Source organism: Thermobia domestica, chromosome 8 (genome assembly GCF_964235325.1).
Source record: "Thermobia domestica chromosome 8, izTheDome1.hap1.1, whole genome shotgun sequence".
Taxonomy (NCBI): domain Eukaryota; kingdom Metazoa; phylum Arthropoda; class Insecta; order Zygentoma; family Lepismatidae; genus Thermobia; species Thermobia domestica.
Genome location: NC_137461.1, coordinates 100,606,938 through 100,628,694, shown reverse-complemented (window position 1 = coordinate 100,628,694; position 21,757 = coordinate 100,606,938). Strand labels below are relative to the sequence as shown.

Genomic DNA, 21,757 nt, shown 5'->3' with positions numbered 1-21,757 from the left:
AAATACCGAATGAAATCGTGACTTAAAGTGACTTCAATTCAATAGAAAGGGAGTACCAGAACCTTGACATTACAACTATTATTACTATAGAGTATTTTTTTCTTATACAATCTAAGATATTTTATTACAAAATCTTGAAAGGAATTTTGAATAAATAGCATATATAAAACAGATTTTTGTGTACTTAAAGAAGCTTTAAAATATCTCTACACAACTGTTAGAATACTTCTTCAAAGATTTAAACTATAGAGAATTGCTTACTGTGATTACATTATGTAAAACTCTGGTGATGAATTACCTTGCTAATTATAAGATTAAAAACTTGAAATTTAACAGTGTTTCATACTAGTTCCATAAAATAATCCACTGCTTACTCCAATGATTTTCAGTGAAACATCTACAGAATCCAGCCAACGGAGTTAAGATTTCTCTATATTTTTGGAGTAGATTAATGCTAAATTTGTCTTTGAAAACTTCTTGCAATTTGTCACACAGAAATGAGATAAAGTCAGATCTATTCATTTCCTAATTTCATCCTTGCTTACAAAATTTATCCAAAAATTAGAAAATATGACTTTCCACACAGGCACTTCAAAAGAGGAAATATTTCTTTCATTTCAAAAATAGAACTTAACAGCACGCGAGCGCAATATGTGGTCAAAATTAAGAGAATCAAAGTAAACATGTTCTGTAATGTAATTGGAATACAGAGAACATTTTTACTATCTTCAAGTTTTTATTATTATTATTATTTTGTTTTTAGTTATTATAACCACTCTGCTGTCAGTTTAAATCAAAACTCCCAATACTCATATAAGCTTTCTTCATTCAGATGTGAAGATGAGGGGACCGATACCTACTTAAGAGAACTACTTAGGAAACACGGATATTTTCTGAAGAAGCACTTATTTTCCTAACTTCTTAAAAAGAAAATGCTTCTCCTGCAAAAATTCTCTCTTCAAATTGTTAAGTTTATTTATAATTACGTACACTATAAATAAGTCCTGTCAGTATTACCTGCACTAAATAAGTTCTATCAGTGAGAAAAAGCTTCCCGACACACCCGACAGAAGAAAACACTCAGAAATCGTATTCATTCTCTGATACTTGTGTTCACGAGATTTAACTTCCTCATTAACCTTTAGAACGAATTGCAATATTCATAGTTATATTTAAATACCAGTAGCTCATTCGACAATTGGTCTAGAGATATGAAGAAAGGGACATAACACACAGAATGGATCAAAGACTTATAAGCATGATTTATGCTCACTGAAGCAAACCTGGCCTAAGGGGACTTGATATTTGATAGGATTGGTAACATAAGGTACCACTACGAAAGGCTTTATGGAAATTCGGTGTGGAAAGGGGAGAAATGAAGGCTGCAATTATTAAACTGGATACTAGGAATGGCTAATGGGAACATCTGATCCACCTTCGTTTCGCTGATGACATCACTCTTATCGCAAGCATCAGAAAGATTACGTGAGTGATGGATATTGTTATGAAAATAAAGGTACTGAAGTAGCAGAGGGCTGGAAATATTGCAAGAACAATGATCGATGCACAAAAGCAATTTTTAACTGGATACCAAGAGACAAGAAATAACTTAGGAAACGTCCTCATACAAGGAAAAGAATTCCCAAGATAGATGGTTGTAGAGACCTTCCAGGATGACGACGACTGACTATGATGATCAAGATACACTTATAGCGTGTGAATTTGATGCACAGTTCAGGTGCAAGAGTATTGAATGCACCGCTGGTTCAGATACCACTTTAAATTACAAATCTCGTCCTATATGGTCCCAAGTAGCCACGAGGAAGCTCGCTGAATAATTTGGCATACCCTATATAAAACGTCTCTGTTAGGCGTAATTAAAACTTTTCTCGAAATTCAGAGTATCTCGCCTAATTGGGAATAGATGGCCATCCTGGTAAATTATAGTAAATTGGAAGTAGTTTTCCAATGTTACATTCTATCACCGCATTCACAAGTTTATACTTTCATCTTACGTTGACAAAAAATACGATACATCTCAGTCGTAGATTATAAATATCAACTTACTGCTTACCTAAGATCAAGTCAAAACGCCGGCTATGCTAAAGAAGACGGTGATGATGAGAAATGAATGAAATGGTGGAATGAAGAAAGTGGGAGGAAACTGGAGAACCCCAAGAAAACCCACGCACACGGTGTTTGTCCGCCAAGAGCCCCATGGACCATAGGTGAACGCTCTACCACTGAGCCACCGTGGCCCCCAAGATCAAGTCGAATGGAAACCTCCATTATCACTTGAGCCACTCGATTCAGTTACATTCTTTGAACTGACAGTTTTAGATTAATATTTGAAAACATAAAATATAATGCACAATTGAGAAAAATAGGAGAATGAAAGTTTTCGAAAAGGTGCTACAGAAGAATATTGAAAATCAGATAGGTGGATAAGGTCTGAAATGAAGAAGTGCTGGAGAAGGTAAGAATAAAAGGAGTATCACGAGAAGAAGAGATTGAACACATTATGTCACATGGAAAGAAAAAAAACGATATAATGCATCCCGCTAATTCCTAATAATAAAGTCACGCTAATAAGTGTAATTAGCGTGGATACAATTTGTAGATTTATAACTATTGTGAAGATTTAACTGCAACTTAAAAACTATATTGCTTCAATTTAATTATTTCAAAATGGAAGATGAAAATGGAACATGAACATACTTTATTGTATAATATTAGAATAAGAGCCGTAACTACATTTAGATTTGGGTATTAACACATTCGCTGCCCCTTGACGTCTTATTGAGTCAACCATACCTATTCCTGTGTATTCTACATTCCTATTAATGTGTGCCCTCGATGCCATATAGTATCGTTCTGTATGCATCCACACGTTTACCGAACACACCTTCCTACACCATATTCTTTCAGAAAAAGAAAAATTGGAGGGAAAAATAATTTTAAAAATATGGGTGGCACACTGGGTTAATATTTGTGTAATTGCTTGTTAGTTGGTGGCCAAACTATAATAATAATAATAATAATAATAATAATAATAATAATAATAATAATAATAATAATAATAATAATAATAATAATAATAATAATAATAATATGTGGTCCCAGATTCGATTCCCGGCGGGATATTCAGTCGGAAAGGTATAAAAGACTTTTCAGGCTAGTCATCCTGGGTGAGGTTTTAAAGATTTTCCTCATTCACACCAGGCAAATACCGGGATCATGCCTACAGGGATGTCATCCCTTTTATGTGCACGGCTAAAATCGTCATAGAAAGCCCAGAAGGATAATTCCTAATCCTAAGCAAATGATACCAATAATAAATTTGTTAAATGTGAATAATTACGAGCTTTTAATTAAGCACGATTTTAACCTATAGCGTACAGCGGACCAAAGGATCGTGCGCAGCAACGAGTTTACGTTCAAAAGATTAATTTCCCATTTGCATAAATCTCTACTATGTTACTGCCTAACTCAAAATATTTTCACACAAGTCCCGTATTTCGAACTATTCACATTCTGGTCAACTTCCACTTAAACCAGAATATCAACGAAAAAATGTTGACGGTTGTAAGTTCGAAGTTCAGCTAACGTAAGAACCAAATCGAGAACAAAATAAAGGTCTCTCGTACCAAAGGTGAATATGCTTTAAGCATTTAACCACAATGAAGCTATGTATTTTAACTTAAATTATTCATAATACAGATTTTGCACAGTTAGGTTTTTAAAGCTTGAAAAACGTTTTCTCGAATCAACAAAGAAAAATTAGCTAACGAAACTCGTTGTTTTTCCAGAATTTCAATGCCAGTTCTTCGATTAATTTAAAGTGGAAAGTATGCATTATAGCCTTGAAATCTAAGGATTATCTGGTTACAGAAAAAAAAAAAAATCTTAGTACTTCGTGAGTATTTGTAGTAGCTTTTCTTCCAGAGGGCTCACAATGAAACCTCGGCAGAGCGTTCACTTACATTGTACAAAATCACTAGTGTAACGTCTTTAATGGGGCTTGGTTCACTGCTTTGGTCAACGAGTTAAAAAAAAAAATCACATTACGTCGAAAAAAAAGATTGCGTCTATAGATGCACTCTTCGAGGGCGGAGAAGTCATTTTAATTTAACATCCCATGATTGCCCACTGAGGCTATGAGAGACGGTGATAATGAGATGGTTAATAAAGGTGGAATGAAGAAAGTAAGAGTAAACGGGAGGATCTTAAAAAAAAAAAAAAAAAAAAAAAAAAAAAAAAAAAAAAAAAACACGCAGACAGTGTTTGTCCACCACAAAACCCACTTGACACAGGCTGGGAACGAACCAGTATTAAGCATGTTTGTATGCTCTCCTCGATTTAGCATCATCTTTGAAGCAGTAGTTAATCCTATGCATGTGTTCTCTGTGGTAGACAAGCATGTGTATACCGCTTTCTCATTGCACTAATTATAAATAGCTTCATAATACCCTGATAACTAATATGCTAATATTTATCAATCTAAGTATACTAGTACAATTTTTTCCTAATTACAGCTCATTAGTAGTGACTTCATAGTTTCAAATATGAAAGTGTACAGGATGTTTATTAATGTGCATCTGATATACTAGAAATAAACGCAGATCGTTTCCGATTTATGGTATCGAATCTGGCATCCATGCCAGCTCAAAACGTACCGCAATGACCCCGCTGGTTGTGTTCTATGTGCAAGCTCTGTCCTTGAGCTATCACTGTGGGTATCAGTTTCCACTGAAGAAGATTATGTCGAAGCACAACTCGATCAAATCTCTTCTGTTCCTTTTAAGAAATTTTCCAAAAACCGTCGACTGTGCGTGGTTCTCGAAGGCCAAATGCTCGTGTCAACGATGAGAATCCATAAAAATAAATGAGGGTGCCCCAGGGGAGCGTAAAACTGTCATTATAGCAGTAACACAACAATCATTAAGCCTCATGGAAAACTTTTCGCATTATCGCATACTTAGTTCGAATCACGAGACCCCCCCCCTTTTTTTTTATCATCAACACATTCCAACAGATACACTCATTTCTCGCCCAGTCGAGCTCATTTTGTAAGTGCATGTAAAATTTCAAAAGTTATGGTGGTTTATTTTCTCAAAAATAGAAATTTTCATAATATTGCTAGTAATTGCCAAATAATGGTAACGAATAAATCGTAAAAGCGTCGAAAAATTGTCACTTCAGCATACATTTCATTGATTATCGAAACTTGTTGCAGATTTCGCTAATTCGACAGAATTTTGCATTTAATCGCGAGCGTTATATGGCCTAAGAAATAGTGGAAAATTATGTATTTTAGGTACACAACATTTTCATACAAAACTGATACATTTCGCGATTTCGCGTGTCACCAAAAAATCGTGTCTCTAGTAATAAGCCTACTAGATTTAGTTGGTAAGTGCTACTCTGCAAGTGGTATCAACGGACGGAACTTAGAAGGGTGTAAGAAAATTGTTTTTAGAAATAAAGAGATTGATCAAGGTAAGAATTATATATATTTTAGACTGAGTCTAGTGTTATGCAGGAACGCATTTGTCGCTAGCTTAATTTTTTGTAAAGTATATTTTTATTCACGTAAATTCATTAAGCGGATTATTTTTTTAGCAGATTGAGCTCCATAAATGAGGGCTGCGAGGGAGGGGAGAACATGGAACCAGTTACTCTTGCTAATAGTTGCGTAACAAAATATACTGTTTTCTTTGAGTTTGTTTAAAACTGTATATCACTATTCTCAGAGCACCCCCTTTTTATTTTAACCCCCCCCCCTCCAAGTAAAAATTAATATAGTTAAAGATATGGGAACGTGTAAAAAGGCACCTTAAGAGAGCGAAGTACGCGCTCACTAGTACCACACACACCGGTGACGGACAGCCGCTCCCTGCAAATTGTTTAGTCGACTTTAATATGTCAACATAATAGTGGAGTGTTTCGCATGGTTTGCATCGTACGTGGTGGTGGTCTGTTATTTTGATCCCGTTTGTGCTCATTAGGACAACCCATGGTTAATTAATAGTTTTACTGAAATAAAATTTTCGGTAAGCATAATAGATTTTGGACGTATCTTTTACTTAAATATGACTTTTAAGTTAAAATCTCTTATTTATTCAATGTTCCCAATCTATTTAATTTCATCCTTTTATATGTATATATATATATATATAAAACATAGCAAATCTAAGCTCTTGAAAACAGGCAAGTTATTAGAGCTATATACGAAGGTCAAAATAGTATATCTCACAAAAGTAAATGTACCAATTAGTTTTTTTACATATAAACTGAAGTTCGTCAAATTACGTCTCCTCACTATGAAATTCCATTGTCACTATGGAAACTTTGGAATATTTTAATTTATCAAAAGTAATACACAGAAAATTTAATGTATTTTAATTTATCGACTCAAAAGGGAACAGAGTTACTTCCGTGAAGTTTTGCGAGTACAAACAAACAAACAAACAAACAAACAAACAAACAAACAAAAAAAAACCAAAACCAGCAAGGACATGGAGCGTAGTTTCCTGATTCTATGTTCTCTATTATTGCCGTTCTCTAATATAGGCATATATATATATATATATATATATATATATATATTAGAGAACGGCAATAATAGAGAACATAGAATCAGGAAACTACACTCCATATAATATATCAGGTGTTGCCAAATAAGTGTTAAAACTCTCAATCACCGTGTAGGGGACATCAAAAGTAGAAAAAAGTTCTATTCCACTTCGGTCGAATGCCACTAGTTTCGGAGATACAACGCGTCGCAATCGTGGAAAAGGAATTTCAGAGGCCTGTATTTCAAAAACTATACAACGTAGAGAGCAGCTTAAAAACTTACAAGGAAGTCATACCTGCTTTGAAAAACCGCCGATGAAATTCACTGTCGGGTTTTGAGTCCCTTTAGAAAGCCATTGAAGAGTTTTTGGGAACTGCTATAACATTTACAGAACAACATGTGGAGGTTAGAGAAACAAGAAAAAGAGACCAGGCAGATTTGGAAAAGTTCACTACATGGCGTACAGAATACAATCCGTTCACTAAGTTATCTGGAGAACTCCTTTCTTTATCATCTGAATATGTATCTGATGATTCTGTCAACTGTGATGACGCTTATGAAGTAGGAGTAGCAGCGATGGAAAAAAATGAAAGAAAAATTTTAGCGATTTATGACTTCATAGAAGAGACATGGTGAAAACTCAGCTAAACCAAAAGAAGTGAAAGTTCGGTCAAAGGAAGTGACAGTCAATCATCAACAGAATATTGTGTGTTTGTGACTATCCAAACAAATTAAAAGAATATCTATCATATGAGCTAGTATCTAAACCACCGTCTCTTTTTGATGATATGTCACTCCGTAAAGGCACGAAATCCTCAATGCTGAAGATATTCCAAGGTGGTTTCCAAGAAGATATTGATAAAATTGATTGGACATTTGTAGTCGATGGAGGGTTTCTGATTCATTATGTGAGATGGCCGAGTGATTCCACATATGGAGAAATAATTAAATATTATTGTGACTATGTAATATCTAACTATGGAGGAAATGCTACTATAATTTTTGATGGATATTCGGAGCATTCGATCATTAAACACGAGGACCAAAACAGAAGAGCTGCAAATGAAACTTCATGCAAAATAAACTTTGAGGATACCACAAAATCGCGTGAATCCCTAGGCAATATCCATTTTTTTATCCTTCTTTATTGGTAACCCGTGCCGTGACACTCACGGTCCCTGCCTCAAGCCAGACTCGGTATCGTTCTTGATGAATTATGATCGTAAATAAATATTTTCCAATTTTGTGGAATATATTCCTTGTATTTTTTCTCAATTTTGCCAGTTTTGTCAGCGTATCTTTTTTGTCAGTTTTGGTTCAGGGATGCCTCTACCCCTAACCTATATGATATAGGGTTGTTCCATTATTCACCACGTATGTACCCGCCTGTCCCGGACTCACAGCCGGCAGCTCTGAATTAATTGACAATATTATCTATTAAAAATAATCATTGCCATTCGCAAAATCACGGACCTCTCACTTACAGCTAGCTAATGTTACAATTTTTGTGTTTCTTACACACATTATGTTTATTATTCATTTCTTGCTTTTGTTTACACATATCATCCTATTAATAATTCATATATACAACCCTGTCTATATTGAAGACATTTAACACTATTTACCATATATACATGCTATTATTCATAATCAATTGTCTTGATCTTCATCCACGGTTGCTGCGTTGTGACGTGAGAAACCATTACAATGTTCGCACATAGCTGAACAATTTATAGCTGACAACACTTAACAATAATCCCCACAATCATTTTGTAAGAACACGACACTAAACGCAATAAATCATCTGGTGCAAAAGGCTTTTAAGAGGTAACTTGTTTAAGTACTTTTCTCCCTCCTCGACTTCCTGTTACGGACTCTAGCTTCCATCCCCATTCAGTAGCTGACAAACTGGCTCCCAACCATCTCTGCACTTGCAAATAAACCCTTAGTAATTGCTGTTGACATACTTTCTTTGTTGGAGACAGTTTAGCCAAATCAAAATTCGATCTCAAAATTGACTTACTTGTGAGCATAGTGAATTTGAAGTATCGGACTTAATTCAAATTTGAGTATCTGTTCAGTTCATACAAAACGTTCTCCACTTCTTAGCAATTCTTTGGAAATATTATCCTCGGTAAACATCAAAGCTTGCTTCTTAGCGTCAGACGAGGATTTCAACTTTTATACTGCTTTTACCTTTCCTAAAGCATAAAAGCAAGACGTAGTGTCGCAGCCAGTCACTGCATGGATAAATAAGAGACTTCTGATTTGTTTTGTTCAACCAACATTTAAATGTTATAAAATACTTTGGTTCGATCCTTACCGCCTACTTGTTTACAAAAATATGTACTATTTTTTCTTCTTTCTCAGGAGTAAGGACCACTAAAAGGACCAATAAATACGTATCGGAACCTACAACAACGATCTTGGAACACTGATATAGTTTTTCTATGGCAGCTTCCACTATATGAACATCAGCATCATCTTCTGCAGTGTAGACTGATACAACCCCTTTTGTCCAGTTCTGATGCTACTGCCTGCAACATTTTGTGTTATCCTCAAAGTCTATTTTGCATGAAGTTTCATTTGCAGCTCTTCTGTTTTGGTCCTCGTGTTTAATGGTCGAATGCTCCGAATATCCATCAAAAATTATAGTAGCATTTCCTCCATAGTTAGATATTACATAGTCACAATAATATTTAACTATTTCTCCATATTTGGAATCACTCGGCCATCTCACATAATGAATCAGACACCCTCCATCGACTACAAATGTTGAATCAATTACATCAATATCTTTTTGCAAACCACCTTGGAATATCTTCGGCATTGAGTATTTCGTGCCTTTACGGAGTGACATATCATCAAAAAGAGACGGTGGTTTAGATACTATAGCACGGCCAACAAGAGATGGTCTCTGACGTTTCTTACCACATGCGGTTGCAGCCCCTACTTTGATACCAGTGTTACCAATCACGATCACTCTGTCTTATACCATTAATTAAATTGCTACTACTGTTGCATCGAAAAAAAACCTTGACACGCGAGTAGTGGCAATGTCACTGCGAGCTGTCAGAGACGTTCTCTTACTGGACGCACTATAGCTCATATGATAGACATTCTTTTAATTTGTTTGGATAGTCACAAACACACAATATTCTGTTGATGATTGACTGTCACTTACTTGACCGAACTTTCACTTCTTTTGGTTTAGCTGAGTTTTCACCATGTCTCTTCTATGAAGTCATAAATCGCTAGAATTTTTCTTTCATTTTTTTCCATCGCTGCTACTCCTACTTCATAAGCCTCATCACAGTTGACAGAATCATCAGATACATATTCAGATGATAAAGAAAGGAGTTCTCCAGATAACTTAGTGAACGGATTGTATTCTGTACGCCACGTAGTGAACTTTTCCAAATCTGCCTGGTCTCTTTTTCTTGTTTCTCTAACCTCCACATGTTGTTCTGTAAATGTTATAGCAGTTCCCAAAAACTCTTCAATGGCTTTCTAAAGGGACTCAAAAACCGACAGTGAATTTCATCGGCGGTTTTTCAGTTCCTTTGAGACATCCCTCGCGCACGCCTTGCAAAGCTTTGAAACCTGCATTTTTAAATAAAGCAGGTATGACTTTTAAGCTGCTCTCTACGTTGTATAGTTTTTGAAATACAGGCCTCTGAAATTCTTTTCCCACGATTGCGACGCGTTGTATCTCCGAAACTAGTGGCATTCGACCGAAGTTGAATAGAACTTTTTTCTACTTTTGATGTCCCCTACACGGTGATTGAGAGTTTTAACACTTATTTGGCAACACCTGATATATTATATGGAGTGTAGTTTCCTGATTCTATGTTCTCTATTATTGCGGTTCTCTAATATATATATATTAGAGAACGGCAATAATAGAGACCATAGAATCAGGAAACTACGCTCTTTTTTTTTTACTTGCGAAACTTTACGGAAGTAACTCTGGTCCCTTTTGAGTCGATAAATTAAAATACATTAAATTTTCTGTGTATTACTTTTGATAAATCAAAATATTCCAAAGTTTCCTTAGTGACAAGGGAATTTCATAGTGAGGAGACGTAATTTGACGAACTTCAGTTTATATGTAAAAAAAACTAATTGGTACATTTACTTTTGTGAGATATACTATTTCGACCTTCGTATATAGCTCTAATAACTTGCCTGTTTTCAAGAGCTTAGATTTGCTATGTTTTATATATATATATACATATAAAAGGATGAAATTAAATAGATTGGGAACATTGAATAAATAAGAGATTTTAACTTAAAAGTCACATTTAAGTAAAAGATACGTCCAAAATCTATTATGCTTACCGAAAATTTTATTTCAGTAAAACTATTAATTAACCATGGGTTGTCCTAATGAGCACAAACGGGATCAAAATAACAGAACACCACCAAGTACGATGCAAACCATGCGAAACACTCCACTATTATGTTGACATATTAAAGTCGACTAAACAATTTGCAGGGAGCGGCTGTCCGTCACCGGTGTGTGTGGTACTAGTGAGCGCGCACTTCGCTCTTTAAGGTACCTTTTTACACGTTCCCATATCTTTAACTATATTAATATATACATCGTTTTAAAGCAAAAGAAGCGCTCTACAACTTTTATTTGAAACTTTTCTACAAATTACCGAAAACACAAAAGTTAAATTATAAAAAAAAAAGGACACATAAAAATGTAAAATTTTACATATTTCTGCGAATATCTCTTAAAGTATTAGACCTAGCAAAAATTGTTAAGAATAACTTTTTTTAGACCGTGATTCAAGGAAGAAAACTAAAAAGAGCTTGAAGATCGGATTAATAATAACGGATATGTGCGATAATCGAAAACCTTGCAAATTGTATATTAAGGGGGGGGATGGAGGGGAGAGCACAAGGGAGAGGGGTGGGGACTTTTGGGAAAATACACCTCTGGTTGGGCCTTAACAATTGGCAGAAATTCAGCTTGTCTCGTATTTTTCCCGACAAAAATCCTTTATTCCCTGGGCTAACGAATCGGTGATTTTAGAAACAATCTAAATCCAGAATGCTTAACTTTTCTGAAGACAAAAACAATTATCTGTCAAAAAGAAAATGAAGAAATCAAAGCATCTTTTGGATATGTCAAAGCATATGGTCTAGTGCAACATTGTTATGAAGCTTACAACATTTTAATACCTTTTTAAATACCAACAATTAACATGTTTGGACTTATGATGTTTCTAAATCAACACTATATGGTAAAGAATTATATGTTTATTGTTGTGACATTGTTAGCTATAAAATACATATACAATTGAGTGTTAAAATATAAAAGTTTAGTATTAACTGACATATCACTAATATCTTATGTCATTAGTTCATTAGGTTGTCTCAACATCACAAACTACAATGTAATGTGCATTTTCTGAACCATCCTTTTGACAATAAATTCTGCCAATTCACATAAACCTTTCAGTGTTTCTCTCTGAACCAATTAAATATAAGTTTCACTGACAGTCTTCCATTTAGCTAAATAATGTTACTCTCTTCCAGAATAGTAGCACTGTTTTGTAGGAATTGATTCAATATGAGATTAATCTCAGCAGACTTAGCATTTGTCGTTAACATTTTTGTCCTCTTGTCAGTTAGAGGTTTAACTTGCTACAGAGTAGTAATTCCCATAGCAAATCCTTCTCTCACCACTTAGAGAATGGAGACTCATAAAAGCGTTTTGGCACAATTCTTTGTTTATCCATTTACTGCAATGAGATGCTTGAAGTCACCGCTACGTTTCAACTATTTTTTTTTCTTTCTTTTCCAGGATGGCTCCTCTGCATGGAGTGCAATTCTATTGAGCCTTGCAAACACTGATATTATTCTCTTCAGTTTTAGTATGTTAGATGTATTCAATATTGGTGTTTATTCCACTTCTTGTATGTCACTAAAACACGTTTTCTTAGGCTGGCCTTACAATGACCAGAGGACAAAACAGCCGAGACGGTTTAGTGTTAAGACCAGTGAAAGAAAGCCTTGTACCCCATATTCAATCAAACACCTGCTAGACAGAAGCCTCTCCACACAGACTATACATACATGTCTCTCTCTCTCTCTCCGCACCCTCTCCTGCCTCGATTTATCTGGCTTTCCTCTAGTCAATATGCGACTGGACTTGAGCTTCGCAGTTGCATCTGATTTAACGTAGTTTTTATGTTCTGTTCCCTCCACACGAGCATGTCCTATCATTTCATTTCTGTCCAAAGCTATATTTTTAACGCCGTTGCGCTGCTTTTTCTCGTTTTTGTCATCCATCATCAAGTGGCACTTGTTATTTACCAGGGTTGGCTTTTTTTTTTTCAAAAAAAAAACAACTGATTTAAACCAAAAACGATAAATGTTCGCAAGTGTTTGTAAAATCTTGATGAACACACATTTGTGGGTTATCACGTTTCACTTCCGTATATTATTCGTATTATATTCAGACCTAAATTCCCCATTCATTACTCAAAAAGATTATACTACAAAAGCAACTTTTTTAATATAAGTTTATAAATGTTTGTTTTGTGACTTTTTTGTAGTTATTATTGTTATCTAATTGCAATCAAAGAAAAATTCTAAATATTGTTTCGTTCCAATGTTTACTATTGATAAAATACATCGAAATGCCGTACTTTTTGTCTGTGTGTGTGTGTGGGGGGGGGTCATAAGACCCCACGAGAGGCATTTAGTGAAATGAGAAGTATCTTTGGTATCTATTTATGTATAAATGAGTCTGAGCCAAAGTGGACTCAAATAATTCTTATCTTTATTCACTCTTCTTACTGATATACAAATTAAGTCGTTGTATTTCTTTAATTTGGACCAATAAAAGTCCTTGTTAACTAACTTGAACTAAATTAGTTCTTCTGTACTCCGTAGTACTTTGAAATTGTCCATATGTAATTCTGTATAATGGTTTCACTTGTGCAACTGTTTATCTTTTTGTCCTTCTGAAATGACTCTTGACAGTTATATTAAGAAGCATGTAAAGATCAGTACAACGTATTTTTATTAGGATTCCTTTGTGAGTGAGTCGGCAGACGTATCGCATTTGTGGCCAATTAGTCCTGGTTCCGAGTTCAAATGGAGGACAATTTCTCTCGGATGTAACTCGAGAAGCAGTTTTTCTTCCGCTTCAAGCTTATGTGATCCCTTCCAGCATAACCCGGCTGTTGCATAATAACATCAAGGCGAAGCAAACTTATTTCTGTCCATATATTGTATGAATATATAGAGCAAATTATTTAAACCAAAAAAACCTGGTTTATACAAAAAAAAAAAAGTTTTTTTTTTCAATAAAAACCATGGTTTTTGCCAACCCTGTTATTTACACACAATAACATGGTAACGTCTTACCTTACGAGCGAATGACTGTTAGCTGCTAACAAAAGCACAATGTTGTTCTGGACATGTGTTCTTTCTAAAATTAACGCGAATTGTTTGAGAATGGCACTGTAGAAAAGCACTGAACTACTGTTGAATCTATATAAAATTGAATAGTTAGCCCATTTAAACACGTCATAAGAATCTAGGTTTGTGAAATAACTGAACTTGGGTAGCCTTTAAAATTACCGTTTCATACGCAATATTTGATACATTTTTTTTTTTCTGTAGGCAAGAGATCATGTGTTTAAGCTTGTCATCTTGACAGGTCTCAAATTCAAAACCTAGCTATGATCACTCTGAATTTATCATGAAAAATATATGGAACTGTAAATCTACATTGTGATCATATGCAGCATAACTAAAACAAAGATGAAATCTGTAGTTCTTCCATCACGGAATGCGCTCCTATTACCTTATGCATTACTTCTTAGGAGAGCAGGTTCACTTTAGGAAGGCTTAAGCATTATGGGTATAAATATAGCGTGCGGACCTGTACAATAAAAACGATAATGCATGAAAACTGAACAACCTGTGGTAGGTGGTCACTGCATGTAACAAGCAAAACGAATTGTATCTAACACGCATGCTGGCGTATCTGTAGACAAAAGGCGACTCCCCGTGGAGAGCATTTAAGTAAACGAAGATAGCGGAAACACAGTGCGTTCCTATGCCTTAACTGTGGAACAGCTTTTGCAGAATTGTATTGCTATGAATCATCATCTAACACATTATATTAGTATAGAAATTCAGAAAACATGGCTTATGTGGCGAAAAGCATAATTTTGAGTTAGCTTTTAACATTCCTACGGATGTGACGGGTGACATACCACATGTTTTGATTACTTATACATTTCTCTTTTAATGTAACATTAGATATTTCGGAATAAGCGCCCGAGTAGTGGACCAGAAACATATAGTAGGAAAACTAACCTACCTTACCCTACTATTTATGGACTTTTAACTTTGACCCCCTTGACCGCTAAATTAGCCGATTTCCTTGTGTGAATTTTAAAATTCTATGGTTCTGGAAATAAGCCAGCAGCCTAAAACTATTAAGTGTATATTTAACTAGTTTGTAAATATTTCCCCAACATGTGTCTTGAAGTAAATTACTTACAGCAGATATTCAATATTATGTTCAATTTAAATGCCTTTCCCATTTAAAAAATAAAAATAAAAAAAAGTTATCATACAATAAGCTTAATATAATTCGAATGTATATTATTTGAACTGTACTGAAAACATAATACTGTAGTATATGGAACTACCAACTTAAATTCCCACTGAACAGTATAACAAGCATACCACTTATATTCAGTATGTTGAAACAACTACCAAAATTCAAGAACTACTTCTAAAATTTCAAACTTAAACATTCGCAAATTGAATGTGTGTGTATACTTTCTACTTGCAAAGTGCATTAGATATTTTGAGATAAGCGCCTGTACAGGGGACTAGAAATATATGGATAGAAAACTAACCTATCCTTCCCTACTTTTTATGTATTTTAACACTGAGCACTTTGACAGACATAATGGCACATTTTCTTCTATAAATTTTACAATTTTACGGTTGCGAAAATAAGACAGCATCCTAAAATTATTAAGTGTATATCTGATTAGTTTGTAATTTTTTTCCGAGTTAAGAGACCGAGAGCAGGTCCAGAAATGTGAAAAATACTTAAAATTTACAGGAAAGAAAAGGTGAATTGGTTATTTTTCATAAAATTCATGTTAACAAGAGAAGTGTTATGTATTACTTGGAAGAGTTAAAAGTTGCGTTTTGTTGGTACTATTCTGAGTGGAGGCATGGCATCCTGACGTCAAACATTATGGTGTAATGAGGATATTCAAAGACAGCAGTTGCATGTGATGGATGTGACGTTTCAATTGAAAGTGTTACATGTTGATGAAGAAAAGAAGTTACTACGTCATGTGGAGGCACGGATTATTGAAGTTGAGCAGAAAGTGTGGCAAACGTAGGCAAGGCAAGAATTAAAAATAAAGAAATGAAGGAATAGTTACATTTTCAAATGTGAACATCGTGTTGATGGTGTGAAATATCATTGGGAAAAGTCGACAGTGAAACGTATTTTCTCCGAGGGCATGAACCTGTAAATAGAGGTGTCTAACCTAGTATTTTTAGCAACATCCTCGTTTACATGCTCCCATCGCTGACACGCTTGCGACCTATGGACACTCCCCCTCGCTAACGCTAAGGCCTCCTGCTGCGCACTGCCGAGTCGGTTAGATAGCATTCGTGCTTTTTAGTAGCCACCTAACAGAGGTTGGTTTGTATTCATTACAATGTACGTAGTAATATGGCATACTTCCGGACGCAGTATTTATACACACAAAACTGTCAAGTCATCTTAAAGAGAATGTGCACCGAGGAATCCTTTATATATATATATATATATATATATATATATATATATATATATATATATATATATATATATATATATATATATAAACACTTTCCAAGGTAATGACAATGAATTTCCTCATAAATAATAAAAAAATATCGTTATTCAGCCTGAAAATATTGGACCTACTTTGCGGCAAAGGCCATATTTCCCCAACATGTGGTTTGAAGTCCCAACATTACTTACAGCGGATATTCAATATTATATTTAATTTAAATGCCTTTACCATTCACAAAGAAATTATCATACAACAAACTTAATATCATCCGAATATTCAGCACAATTTGACGTTACTTGAATTGTGCTGAAAACATAATCAGTTCTTTATTGAACTAGCAACTTATATTTCCACTAAACTGCATGACAGTGTGAAAGATTCAACAACACCCGGAAAATGTTTACGTTTTCATCATGTGAACAGGATGTCAAGCACACCACTTCTACTCAATATGTTCAAACAACTGCCAAAATTCAAGAACTATTTTAGACTTTCAAACTGTAAACATTTTCAAATGAGATATCTGTGTACTTTCAACCTGCAACATACTTTAATCTGATTCAGGTGTAATGAGATGTAAAATTGAATAAATTACTTCCTATTTAAAACTACATCACTTTCCATATTGTTGTCTACTTCTATTATTGAATCAATCATAATGCATATGCTAAATCCACACCTAGACACATAATCTACGGTATTTCTCATGAAAACATCGACCAACCAGCTCGTGTTTACGGATTTCTATACTACGTTTCCAGGTTGTCTTCCGTGTACTCCCACAAAATTAGGGGTATTTATCTTATCAGCAACATATATTACGTCCAGTGAAACATTCTCAATAAGCATATTGAAACAGTTAATAATGATAAGTATTACATCAAGCCAATTACATTAGGACACAAATATTTTTACTTAGTGGTCACAAAAACAGACGAAATACAGCAGACGAACAGTTGTGATTATTTTGTATACGTAAACTCACCTCTTTTTGCTGCCTCTTCGTAAGTTATACAGCAAGGTTTAGAATCTCTAGCTCCCATTCTATTTTAGCTCTCAATTAGATGATCTATAGCATTAAACATATACACTACAGTCTACTTAACATTATCAAAACTTCCACTCGTTCAACACTCTCCATCTTGAAAACCTTTACATGAGGAGTGTCATGATCAATTATTTTTTACTGCTCAATCTTAAGTGTTGCTTTCTAAAAATCAATTATGATCTATAAAACGAAAGTTAAAAACGTTAATTACATTTTTCTTTTTATAATATTTTCTATTGCCTCCAGTACTAAACAATTGTAATCTTAATATTATAGGTATCACATGACCTAAAATTGACCACTCATGCAAGAGGAAGACAAAGGCAGACGTCGTTATCTGTGTTGAAGAGTAGGGACACCATATGCGAATTGCGAATAACAAATGATGAGGTGCTTAATTGAATATTATTATATAACATTAAACAATACCGTTATTTTTGGACAGTGTTAAATTTGTTTCGTATATAATTAGAAATTAATGTAATTCTCTTAATAATGTGTGTTTTAGTAGGTACTAGATTGTACTTATTTCTCCAAATACGTTGCTTCGTATTTTTTAAATAATAAGCGATAATATTTCTTTTTTACAAAAATTCTTTCCAAATCCGCTGCTGTCATCTTAGAAAGCTAAAAATATAGTTAGGTAATATAATTGTATTCAACAACAAAATATTTATCTCCACTGACAGAGGACTTGGTTGCAAATTTTTACTTTTCTATGCTCTTCGGTTTTCTATCTATACTGTAATCCTTTTGATATCGTATAAATCCAGGGATGCAAATAAGCAACAAAATTTTATTCGACCAAGAAAAAAGTTACTAGCCCACACCTCACGATAGAAATAATTTACTTACCTTCGGTATGATAATAGATACTAGCCCACACCTAGACCCGGGCGAGTGGTTATTTGCATTCCCGGTATAAAACATACCTTGACTCTCAACTTTCTTCTTTGCCTTCTTTTACTTTGCTATCGTACCTCTTTAGCATCTTCAACTCTACAATTTCTTCAATTTTTATATGTGATGCATATTAGTGCAAATACTTCATTAGAGGCTAATGATAGCAGTCCCGCCGACCTGCAAAAATATTAATAATAACTTGGATAATGGACCTAGAAATGTTTCCTTCATGTTTCTCGATTTTCAGCTTCCTCTTTTAAATCTCAATATTTTCTTCTATTTTAAATCATCGTTCACTTGTGTTCTTCCTATTCCTCGTTTTCCTTCCATCTTCTCTTCTATGGCGGCATGGGCGGCGATTAGGGGGCAAAGGGGGAGTTGCCCCCACTTTTTTGAAGTGATCCATCGACGTATATAGTTTCATTTGATAATGGAAAGTTATTATATATATATATATATATATATATATATATATATATACTAGCAGCGTTCACCCCGCTTCGCTGCGGTCACCCCGGAACGCAATAAACTTTGTTACTTAGATAATTTTTACTTTTTCGCTTTCAAGTGATATGATAAAAACCATAGAAGATTGCACTAATGTTAACATTATATCGCCTGTCATTTATGTTAACCCGCCCCGCTTCGCTGCGGTCACCCCAACCCGCCCCGCTTCGCTGCGGTCATCCCGGAACGCAATAAACTTTGTTACTTAGATAATTTTTACTTTTTCGCTTTCAAGTGATTTATAGCGCCTGTCAGTTATGTTAACCCGCCGAGTCACAGGGTCATGCGGGTTGCATATAAATACGTTTATTTTTATACCTATGATGAACTAATAACAAAGGATTTGTACGTATGGACACCTGAATGGTCAATTATCTCAAGACACTGGTAATTGAAAATTAAAGTGATATGATAAAAACCATCTAGGGTCCACATCCTAACAACCCCCCAAAAATGAAAGAAATCGGTTCAGCCGTATTAGCGTGATGAGCGGACAAAGGATTTTTTTTACGTATGGACACCTGATTGGTCAATTATCTCAAGACACTGGTAATTGAAAATTAAAGTGATATGATAAAAACCATCTAGGGTCCAAATCCTAACAACCCCCCAAAAATGAAAGAAATCGGTTCAGCCGTATTAGCGTGATGAGCGGACAAAGGATTTTGTGCGTTCTCTTTTATATATATATATATATATATATATATATATATATATATATATATATATATATATATATATATATATATATATTATTGGTTCATAGAAAAGAATGATGCCATATATTTGCCGTTGCGTGAGTACGTATTGGTTAGTTCTTTTCCCATTGTGTTAAGAAAGCTACAGGAATTGCGTTTTAATTGCCACTGAAAATGGGGTCCAAAATTAACGTATTGGAGCACAATGATTCCAGCGTACTTTCATTTCTTCTTACAATGTTAGTCAGCCGCTTTGAAACTAATTGAAACACATTGGGGGGGGGGAAGCACTTTCACAAGTTATTCTTTAAATGCATAAAAATTGACTAAAATGTATTTTTTTCTAATAGCAAAGAATATTGATTAAAAACAGAGCAATAAGAAAGAATTTCTACCCTTTTCATTGTTTTACAGTATAATATACGAGTGAAGTGGTGTGTTTAGGAGTGTACGAATATACAATTAAATTTACTGAATTCAACATGATTCTAGGTTTCAGGATTATTTTATATAACTGGAGTGTGGATTTATTCTAAGTATTGTTGAGTTTAGATCACTGCCTTCTGATTCCATGTCAGAAGGCGCCGGACAAAAGGGCGAGACAGAAAGGCCCGAGTCAAAACTGCCCCGCGTCTAAAGGATCCCGGTCAAAACGGCCCGCGACAAAAGGGCCCCTATTAAAATGGCCCCGCGTCAAAAGGGCCCCGGTCAAAACGGCCCCGCGAAAAAGGGCTTGAGTGGAAAGAGCCCGGGTAGAAATAGTCCCACGGCCAGAAAGCCTGAAATCAAAACAGAAGTGGAAATCAAAGATGCACAAGGGGATATTGCCACCTTAGTAAGTAAAAATGATTGTCCAATAGAAGGAAGAATATCAGTGGTTATTAGAGACAAAAAGGAAACTTGAATGGTGATCTTAATTTCGTTTGGTTGCTGTTTGTTCTGCAACAATCCCTATCGCTTAAGTCGGTTCTCGATGAAAAGTTTGCTTTCAACCGCGTCTCTCTGAGTTTGTAGACATGGAAGCCCGGGTTCGATTCCCGGCGTGATCTCATGTGGTTCGAATTCCACGTTAATCAGTAGGTCCACACCTCATACAGCCTCGCTTCTGAAAGGGATGCTAAAGTGAAAATCATATCTCTGAGTTTGTATTCTCGAGACCTAGCCCAATCAGACTATCTATTAATGACTGTTTCCTTAGTTCTAAAATCCAATTTTTGCCCCTGAATCAAAGTAGAAAAATACGTATTATATGAATAATATTATCTTGAAAACGTTCTTTAATTTTGGTGTAAGAACATACATGTGGATCTCCATACAGGGTTAGTCAAAAGTATTGGGACAGAACAATAATAACGACACGCGTGGACGGAGGAAAATTAAATGTTGCAATTGGTGTTATTGCAAAAACTGCATTGGCTTGGTGTGTGGTCACCGTGGAAGCCATTTTGAATTACACTATATTGCGGATCGTTCGTTTTTAATGGAAAAGGCTATGATCTTACACTTCAGTTTAGGCTTTATGTTTCCACAAGTGTGAATGTGGACTCATTTTTGACACATTGCCATTTGTTTATGAGACAGGGTGTTTGACATATGTATCTAATAGAAAAAAGTATCACGACAGGGCAGTAATAAAGAGACAAATGGACAAAGGATAAGTAAATGTTACAGGTTGGTATTGCTGTTAAAACTCCGTTAAATGATCATGGCACCCAACTTGAATTCCGCATATTATATACCATAAAGTATTTTCAAATAGACAGGGGTACTTGTGTCACATAAATTTAGGCTAGAATATTGCTACAAACGATAATCTGAATTAGGGATGCGCACGAGACAAGATTTGAGGCTGTCTTGTCTCAAAAATGTACTGTAAATGTGATGTCTCAACTCGAAAAATGTGCATTTTTCTATTGGAAGAGCTGTGTTTCGACTCGGATATTCTCAGGAAAATTCTATCTCGACTCGTCTCGTGCGCATCCCTTACTGAGTTGACTTTTGACCGATCTTTATTCATTTACGCGATAGTGTGTGCTAAGTTTGACATTTGTTTCTAGTAGAAGAAAGTATTTAGACAGGTAACTAATAAATAGTACTTCATTGTGTTCTTAACGTTTCTGTTCGTTTGCTTGCGTTTGTAAAATATTGAGAAGTTACCACATATGTATAACATATTTTA

At 35.0% G+C, this 21,757-nt stretch overlaps 1 protein-coding gene across 2 annotated transcripts in view; it reads right to left on the bottom strand.

The window, feature by feature from the left end:
* Usp32 (Ubiquitin specific protease 32) overlaps positions 1-17,778 on the bottom strand; it is a 153,022-nt gene extending 135,244 nt beyond the window's left edge. Inside the window, exon 1 of one of the 2 annotated variants that reach the window (XM_081768800.1) lies at positions 17,408-17,778. In XM_081768800.1, the coding sequence (XP_081624926.1) occupies positions 17,408-17,465 (58 nt within the window). In that variant the 5' untranslated portion in view covers positions 17,466-17,778. The remainder of the gene's footprint in view (positions 1-17,407) is intronic. The other variant, XM_081768801.1, reaches the window with a different exon arrangement.
* Positions 17,779-21,757: the final 3,979 nt, after the last annotated feature.